At 50.1% G+C, this 9716-nt stretch overlaps 1 protein-coding gene across 1 annotated transcript in view; it reads left to right on the top strand.

The window, feature by feature from the left end:
- Window positions 1-9716, top strand: part of KLF7 (Kruppel like factor 7) — a gene marked incomplete at its 5' end in the record, with an annotated part of 51736 nt that overhangs the window by 1612 nt on the left and 40408 nt on the right. The window contains one exon of the mRNA XM_008061060.1: window positions 4498-5125. Coding sequence (XP_008059251.1) covers window positions 4498-5125 — 628 coding nt within the window. The remainder of the gene's footprint in view (window positions 1-4497; window positions 5126-9716) is intronic.

Here is a 9716-nt window from a genome sequence, read left to right as displayed (position 1 = left end):
AAAAAAAAGCCCTGGATCAGATGACTTTCCAGCAGAATTCTACAAAACATACAAGGAGGAACTGATACCAGTCCTATTGAAAGCATCCCAGGCAATTGAGAAAGATGGAACTCTCCCCAAATCATTTTATTAAGCTAACATCACATTGATAGCCAAACCAGATAAAGATCCAACAAAGGAGAACTGCAAGCCAATATCCTTGATGAATATAGATGCTAAAATCTCAACAAGATCCTAGCAAACCAGATCCAACAACACATTTTAAAAATCATCTACCACAGCCAAGTAGACTTCATCCCTGGGATGCAGGACTGGTTGGACATTCACAAGACCATAAACGTAATTATGTACATGAAAAGATGTAAAAACAAAAACCACATGATTATGTCATTAGACACGGAAAAAGGCTTTGATAGAATCCAGTACCCATTCTTGATAAAAACCCTTGAACATCTAGGTATAGATGGAACATACCTCAAAATAGTAAGAACCATCCACGAGAAACCCACAGCCAGCATACTGCTAAACAGACAGAAATTGGAACCATTTTCCCTGAAAACTGAAACAAGACAAGGATGCCCACTCTCACCCCTCCTTTTCAACAGAGTTTTAGAAGTCCTAGCCAGAGCAATCAGACAAGAGAAGGAGATCAGTGATATCCAAATAGGAAAAGAGGAAGTCAAGGTATCCCTCTTGCAGGCGCCATGATTCTATACCTCGAAAACCCAAGAGAATCTGTCAAAACCCTGCCCTGATAAAGGACTTTGGCAAAGTCTCAGGGTATAAAATAAATGTGCAAAAGACAATCACATTTCTAGACACCAACAATAAACAAACAGAAACCCAAATAAAAAGCACAATCCCATTCACAATAGCCACACACACACGAAAAAGAAATACATTGGCGTTTTCCTAACCAGAGACGTGAAAGACCTTTACAACAAAAGCTATAAAACACTGCTCAAAGAAATCAAAGTTGACACAAACAAATGGAAAAATCTTCCATGCTCATGGATTGGAAGAATCAACATTGTTAAGATGTCCATCCTATTTAAGGCAATCTACAGATTTAGTGCAATACCCATTAAATTACCAGCAGCATTCCTCTCAGACCTGGAAACGACAATACAGGAATTCATATGGAAATATAAACAGTCTCAGATAGCCAAAACAATCCTCAGCAAAAACAAAAATCAAACAAACAAAAACAAAGTTGAAGGTATCATACTTCCAGACTTTAAACGTTATAAAGCTACAATAATCAAAACAGCCTGGTATTAGTACAGGAAGAAACATGTAGACCAATGGTACAGGATAGAGATTCCAAAAGCAAAAGAAACCTCAATTTCTCAACCAACTCATCTTCGACAAAGCCTCCACCATCAACCACGGGGGAGAGGAGAACCTCTTTGGTAAATGGTACTGAGAAAACTGACCACATGCAAAAGATTAAAACAAGACCCCTACCTATCACCACACACAAAAATCAACTCTAAATGAATCAAAGACCTAAATGTAAAACCTCAAACTTTAAGAACCTTAGAAAATGCAGGAGACACCCTTACAGAAATTGGAATAGGCAACCAATTCCTGATCAAAACCCCAGAAGCCTTGCCATAAGAGATAAGCTTGACAAGTGGGACCTCATCAAACTGAGAAGCTTCTGCAAAGCAAAAGAAACCATCAAGGAAGTGGGGGAGACAGCCCACAGACTGGAAAAAATATTTGCCAACTGTATGTCTGACCAGAGGCCTAATACCTAGGATCTACAAGGAACTCAAATGTGCCAAAAAGAAAAAAACAAACAGCCCAATTACAAAATGGGCCAAAGATATAAATAGACACTTCTCAAGAGAAGACATGCGAGCAGCCAACAGATGTGTGAAAAATGCTCACCCTCACAAATCATCAAAGAAATACAAATTAAAACTACATTGAGATACCCCCTAACTCCAGTCAGGATGGTCATCATCAGTAACTCAAAAAAATAACAGATGCTGGATAGAATGCAGCGAAAAGAGAACACTTCCATGCTATTGGTGGAAGTATTAACTAATACAACCTCTGTGGAAAACAGTTTGGTGATTCCTAGAAGATCTAAAAATCGACCTTTCATACGACCCTGCAATCCCCCTCCTGGAAATATACCTGGAGGAGCTCAAATCACTCTATGAAAAAGATACCTGCACACATATGTTTATTGCAGCATTGTTCACAACAGCAAAAACATGGAACCAACCATGCTGCCCATCTAAAGAGGACTGAATTTTTTTAAAAAGGTGGTACTTATACATGATGGAATATTATACAGCCATAAAGAAGGACATAATTATGAACTTCACAGCAACCTGGATGGACTTAGTCTATAATACTGAGTGATCTATCACAGAAACCAAGAACTGAGTATCACATGTTCTCATTCATAAGCAGGCCTTGAACGATTATCATAATACTGTAAGTAGCAGGAACCTGCTGGGGAGGAGATGGAAGAGGCAGGATTGGCAGTAGTGGGAATCTGCTGGGGGGACAGGGGGCGTGGCACACCTCATCAACAAGGGTACCTGCACAATGAACACTTGTATTTCTTACCCTGAATTGTACCCCACATCTTTAAAATAAAAAATTAAAAACAAATAAAAAATAAATAAGAAAAGGGGAAGATTTAAGGGAAGTTTCAGGAGGAGAATCTTGTAATCCAGGAGTGAGTTCACGGGCGCTAAGACTGAGGGCTTCAATTTTAGAAAGAAGTTTCTAGCCATGAGGTGGGGAAAAAAAATCTTGAGACCTGGAGTTCAGAAAAGGAGCAAGTGAGGGGGATAGGTGCTTCTAGCCCTGAGGAGGGGCAGTGCTGGCTGCCAGTGTGAAGTGGCGGGAAGCCTCTGAGTCGGCGCTCTCGGTTAGTCAACGAGTAAAGCAAAGTAGAAACTCACTATTCCAGTAAGCTTCCCTTGAGACGTGCTACCGCGTTCTAGAGTATGGGACCAATTGTCCATGCAGCCCCTAAGAACTTGCCAACACACTTTATGTTCAGGCATGTAGTATCACTGTGCTTTGCACATTCATATAATTTTAGCCTGTGATTGTTTATTCTGCGTCTGTATCCCACGATCCGTTGCTGTATTTCTTCAGACCACGCACAGTCTTGCACCAGGCCACGAGCATGGTGGTTAGATGAACGCTGGTGACGTGAGTGTTGAATGAAGGTCAGAGCCATTTATTAGTTCATACTATTGAAAATCAGCAGTGAGGCTCACAGCTGATCTGCAGTTACGAATCTGATTTTCTTATTCAGTAATGCAGAGTTTTATCAGAAGTCTGATTAAAAACCAGTCTTTTGAAATGTCACCAAAATAACGTCCTTGACAGGTCTATCATTAAGGTATGTTCATAGCAGAATGAAAGCCTTGGAGCAGAACACTGGTTAAACACATGGAAGCTTTATGGGGGCAGCCAGTTTGGAGCTAGTTGCATTTTACATTTGCCGTCAGTGATTCTTGGTTGATTCTAGAAGATAGAGCAGAGTGAGTGGATGGTGCAATTTCACAGTGTAGCTTTAGATAATATTCTGAAATAGTAGGGTCTTTAAATGAGGAGGACTTCAGAATACCATCTTGTGAAGTATCTGTGTTGCCATAAAAACACACCTGTCATCTTGCATAGGGACTTAGGAGTGCCAGGGATGAAGATTGGTTGAAACTAACCTTTTTGGTTCTTCTCTTTCATTTCTTTACCTGGTGAAAATGTTATACTGAAATACTTTGGGGCCGATCTAAAGATCATGAAATAGTTGTGGCTGATCTTATTTTTGTCAAGTGGTCAAAGATGCTAAACTGTTGATTTGGGACTTATGCCCCTGCTACAAAGCTTGTGGCAGTTGTATTTTTACACACTTGCTGTAAGCAACAAGGGTGTCTTTTGGGCCCAGAGGTTCCATGGTGGGCATTCTTTAGAACCACATTCACTCCTGCTGGCCAGGGAACCCCTGCTGTAGCAGGGCTGGGTGCTGAGGTCACCCCTCGGTTTGAGTGGACGCGGTTTCTTCTGAGCAAGTTGGCAAACGGACGTATCTGTGCTCAAGTCTGTTTAGAAAAATGGACTACGGAAGTCTTGTCTGACGTGAAAACCTCGTCTGCTTCTTCTGCTCCTTGCTTACATGGGGCTTCCTGGGGGGGTGCTTGGAGCAGCTCAGCTGCTGCACTGATTGAGGGGCAGAGGCCCTCGTTTTGTCCTTGAGTGTTCTCTGGACTTGGAGGAGTGAGGCCGTCCTTTGGGGCTCTAGGTCCCCTTCAGCCAGAGGAGTTGAAGTCAGATGACATGACCCTGAGGTTCTGAGGTGCTGAGCCCTGGAGGGTGTTCAGAGAACGAAAACCAGGTCAGGCTGCTCCACTTGGGCATTCGGAGACCAGCCATGGCTGCCCCTCTGCGGGCACCTACTGTTGCGTGGCCTCGTGCTGTTCCGTGCCTCTGATGGTGTCTCTCCCTTGCTCTCCCCTGCAGACATGCCTTGAATTGGAGCGCTACCTGCAGACGGAGCCCAGGAGGATCTCAGACACCTTCGGGGAGGACCTGGACTGCTTCTTGCACGCATCCCCTCCCCAATGCGTGGAGGACAGCTTGCGGTGCCTGGACCCCCTGCTGCTCCCCGTGGATGCCCCTCTGTGCGAACGCGGCACGGCCGTCGACCTGCTGTTGTCCCGGGACTCTCTGCTCTCCGAGACCTGCCTGGGCCTGCCACCCGCCGCTGGGCCCACCCTGGACAGCTGTGCGGCCGTCAACCAGGCCCAGCTCAATGCGGTGACCTCGCTTACGCCCCCCTCGTCTCCCGAGCTCAGCCGCCACCTGGTCAAAACCTCACAGACCCTGGCCGTGGATGGCACCGTGACATTGAGACTGGTGGCCAAGAAGGCTGCGCTGGGGTCCACTAAGGTGGGAGGTGTGGCGACAGCTGCTGCGGCCGTGGCCCCTGGGGTCAGCAAGAGTGGGCCGAGCGACAGTGACCCTGGGGGGCCAGGGGCCGAGGCCTGCCCTGAGAATAAGAAGAGGGTCCACCGCTGCCAGTTTAACGGGTGCCGCAAGGTGTACACGAAAAGCTCCCACCTCAAGGCCCACCAGAGGACTCACACAGGTAGAGCTCTGTCGGCCACGCGTGCCTGCTCCTTCCCTCCGGTGGCCTGGTGCCGGGCAAGGCTCCTCGGTTCCGACGGGGACTTGATGGGCAGGAGGGATGCAGAGTGGCAGCCTCGTGACTCCAAGGCTGTGCGATGCCCCGCAGTCCTGCGGTGGCTGCCGAGGGCTCTGGCAGTGCTGCCCGTGGCCGTCTGAGGCACAGACACGTGCTGCTCTCCGGCCACTGGCATGGGTTGACGAGCGTGGCTCTGTGGCTTGGCTGGTGCTGGAAGCCGAGGTGCTTGGAGAGCCTCCCAAGAGTGTGGGGCTGGGCATCCCAAGCATGGGGCCAGGCACCCACTCACTGGTTTCACCGACCCCAGCAGCCAGGGCTTCTGTGGCGTAAAGTGGGTGGTTCCTAGCTGGTTACATCCCTCATGTGCGCTGTTCTGCTTGTGCTTTGTGGCGAGGCAGCAGAACTGCTCCTTTGTGGCCTCGTCCCTGAGAAGTTGCTGAGGGATCACACTGCTGGGCAGGTGGCGATGGGCGGATGGCTGCTGTGATGATCCTGAGGAATCTTGCTGAGGCTTTGAGCTGCACAGGATAATTGGAAGAGAAGGGTTTGCACAAGAAAAGGTGAAATTGGTGTTTTCCTGGACCTGATCTTTGTTCTCTGCCTTGAGGTTGGACTTGGGGTGGTGTTTCTTGCCAACCTACTAGGATGTGTGCAGCTATCACCATGGTTAGTGGTTCTGAGTGAATCTCTCTTGCATGCCATGGCCCTCGTGCACCATGTGCACACTGCAGGCTCCCTGCACGCCATGGGCCCACGCACCAGGTACACACTGTGGGCTCTTCCCTGTTGTGGGCTCCTGCACACCGTGGGTGCTGGGCTCCCTGCATTCCGCAGCCCTCGCACATCATGTGTACACTGCAGATCGAGCAGGGAAGATCCCCAGAGGCGTGCGTGGCAATGAAGCCATTCTCGGAGAGGACACGATGAACATGGGAACTGGGAGAGGCATCTGACCTCTGTTTGCGGACTGTGCCACCCAAGTGGTGGCGGGGGAGAGGTGGGTCATCGGGCTGCCCTGCTCTAGTGCTGCCCACTCGCCAGCTCTGGGACCTTGAGCCCCTCCCTCTCCCGCCCAGGGCCTCATTTTCACCCGTTGAGCAGTCTGCTCGAAAGGCCCCTTTCAGCACTCCTGTTCTGGGGTCTGTGCACTGTCAGTGTGCAGTGCAGAACCTTCCTGAAGGATGAGCATGTGACATGTGTCTTGAAAACACTGTTTGAATCCCAGTTGTTCCCAGGAAAGTGAGAGCTGACGTTTCTCCTTGAACTCCGGACTTAATTCCCCACGTGACAGCAGCTTGGTTCCTGAGATAATCTCCCAACACAATATTTGAAACCTGTGGCGCAGTTGGGGGTCCCGCTCATGAATTTGGGTTTCGTTCTCCATGCCACGTTCCCAAGGCAGTGCTTCCTGCTGTGTTTGGCGTTTTCTCTGATGCGGTCCTGAAGGGATCTTTCGTGTCTGTTCTTTCTTTCTAAAGTCTGAGTAAAGCAGTGTCAAGGCTCTGCAGGGATCCCCTACTTCTGACTCCAGTGCCCTGGGAAGCCAGAGGAGTCCCGCGAGGTAGAAGCACGAGCCATGTGGGCTGTGGCATTCGCGAGTGTGGATGCTGTTCTGCGTGACTGGTTCAGGTGGGGTGTGCCCAGCTGGTGCAGAGGCAGGCAGCTCTGGGAGGGCAGAGGCCGCTGGGGGTGTCCCACGCTCCTCCTCCTTCCTTCTCATCTCTTTCTAACAGATGTCAGAAGGAGACTGCTGTGACCCACCCAGTTCGGTGTTCTGTTTTCGAGCATTGTCTGCACTGAGTGATCACCAAGGAGGAGCTGATTGTGCTACCAGCACCTGCCCTGCCCATGTGGGTCGGAGGTGGAAAAACTTCTCCCCAGGGCAGTTCACGCAGGGAGGCCTGGCACTGCTGGGAAGACAGGCTGCAGCATTGTGGAGCACAGGGCTCAGGGTTCAGTGGACTGCGGTTTATGTTTGGGTTCTGCCACTTCTGGAATTTGTGACTGGATAAATTATTTTTTCTCGTTGAACCTCAGTTTCCCCGTGTCAAATAAGGATACATGTGTCTACTTCCTAGATCTTAAGGAGTAAGTGAGCAAGCACATAAAGTACTTGATAGACAGAACTCATAGGAGACAGCAGTGGGTCGACTGTAGTTGTTGATGATTGTTGTCAGTGTTGATCAGTGAGTGAAAAGACAGCTTCGTGTAAGCTAGATGCAAGCTGGCTTGCCAGAGGTCAATATCACCAGAAAGCAAGAAGCTTTTCCCCACTCACAATGTCAGTCAGTGGGTGGGGGTGCTGGTGCATGTGGACCCTGGTCGTGAGAGAGAACGAAGGCTTGCATGAGCCCAGGGACAGCAGAGGGCAGAAGGGGGAGGGCGCATCCCCCCGCGCCCGACAGCACGGATGTGGTTGCCTTGCATGACACAGATGCGTGTTGCCTGTGAAACCTTCCTTGGAGATAAGCCTGGAAGGAAAGCAGGTGCTATAAAAAGAAGCAGACAGGAGGGGAGACGGGGACGGGGTAGGAGTGGTTCCCTGGGGTTCATGGATGAGAATCAGAAGGGCTGCTTTGGGGTAGGTGTGAGTGGGATCGTGAGGAACCAGAAACAAGGTGAGGATTCACTTGGCACGGAGGGACTCAGAATAATCGGAAGACAGGAGGTATGGCGTCACACAGAACGCAGACACTGACCACAGGGGCCAGGTGGCGTGCCGGCAGAGGTGCGTGGCCATGAGCTTGGGCTGGAAGGTCTGCTGGTTCAGGACCATGGATAGGCAGCGCCGAAGGGCCCTGCTGGGATCTAGCAAGTGTGTTGGCAAAGGCTCCCTGTGGGGCAGTGGGAAGGCAGGGAGAAGAGCGGACTGTCCCGGAGGAAGGAGAGCACGTAGGCACTTCGCCCCTAGAGTCGCAGATGTGTGCCGAGTCCCTTCTGTGTGGCGACTGTCACCAGGAAGCACAGCACACACACGGAACGAAGGAAACTGTGTCTCTGTCCTCTGCGTGGAGGAGGTGATACGTGTTGATACAGTGGTTTGCTTGTGTTGCGGAATGTTTAAGGTACTATTCCTTCCATCTTTAGAAAGAAGAGCTTGCTGAGCAGCAAGAGAGATGCATGTTCTCCTTTTGTGGCTGTCGTGGGAGGACACTGAAGCCCTGGAATGTTGTGCCTGGAGATGCCAGGCCTCCGGGAACTGAGGTTTTTAGGTGCATGTGCCCAGGTTGGCAGCTGGGACACAAACACTGGTTGCCCAAGGAGGTAGAGTAGGTTGAGCTGCCAGGCGGGAGGTGGAAGGTGAGGCGGGAAGGGTGGACACGGGGAGGCTCATGGGTCATGGTCTTGGTGGAAGGACACAGAGGAGTGGGCATGTGCCTCGCTCCTCAGAGGGAACGCTTGGTGTTGGAGGGAGCGCCTCGTGTTAGCGGAAGCCCGGGGGGGGTCTGCAGCATCTAAGCCCTTGCAGACTGCTCTCCCCATTCTGTCTCCTGGGCTGCACATATCTTCCTTCTCAGTCGTTATACCATCATGGCCATCATTTTGTTCATCTTCTTGGAGTCAGCTAAACAATCCCCATTTTGAGAAAAGAGGACCTTCCCTTCTGGCGTTAAAATAACCTCTTTATTATGTTCGTTGTCAGCAACAGTCATGGTGTTAAAAGGTTTGTAGTTTCTGTGTGAAAGAGAAATAATTGTTTTTCACGTGTCTTCCTCATCATTTCTGAGAAGAGGGGGCACCCGCCGTAGAAAAGGCGCCCTGTGTGAGTAGGCTGAAGGCCTGTCCATGTGTGTCGTGCAAGTCACGCTGGTGAAGTCAGGACACTGGCTGGGGTGGCTGCTGTGGCCGCTGAGCCACGTTTTCTGGGGCACCACCTGGAGGAGCTCTGTGGGCCGGAGCTGCTGTCACCTGATATGTGGGTGTGTCTGAAGGGCTGGGTGTGGCAGGTGGAGGGGCACAGGCGAGCAGTTTGCTGGGCACTTGCTTGGGGACAGGGCTTGCTGAAGCCAGAGGCAGCACGATCTCTGTGGTCAGGATTCAGGGAAAGCCTTGTTTTCAAATGAAAAAGTGCTAAAAATAACAAGCGAAAGATGTGTTCAGTGCTTAAGAGTGCTGTGTCGCACACATAGTGGAAGTTTGAAATATCATTGGCTTATTTTACTTACCTCAGTACATTCTATAAAGCACTGGCTATATGCCAGACGTTGTTCTAAGTCTGTTACAAATATTAGCCCTTTAAGCCTCGTGTTAACCCAATTACATAGGTCCTATCTTTTTTTTTTCCGAGTTGGAGTCTCAGTCCGCCGCCCAGGCTGGAGTGCCGCGACATGCTCATGGCCACCCCAGCATCGACCTGCTGGGCTCCGGTGATCCTTCCACCTCAGCCTTCCAAGTGGCTGGAACTACAAGTGCGCACTACCATGCCTGGCTAATTTTTTGTGCATTGTAGAGACGAGGTCTCGCCAAGTTGCATGGGTTGGTCTCGAACCCACGGGCTCAGGCAATCCACTCACCTCGGCCTCCCAAAGTGCTG

This window comes from Carlito syrichta, unplaced genomic scaffold (genome assembly GCF_000164805.1).
Source record: "Carlito syrichta isolate Samal-C Ts95f unplaced genomic scaffold, Tarsius_syrichta-2.0.1 Scaffold305019, whole genome shotgun sequence".
NCBI lineage: Eukaryota > Metazoa > Chordata > Mammalia > Primates > Tarsiidae > Carlito > Carlito syrichta.
This window is presented reverse-complemented; position numbering and strand designations above follow the sequence as displayed.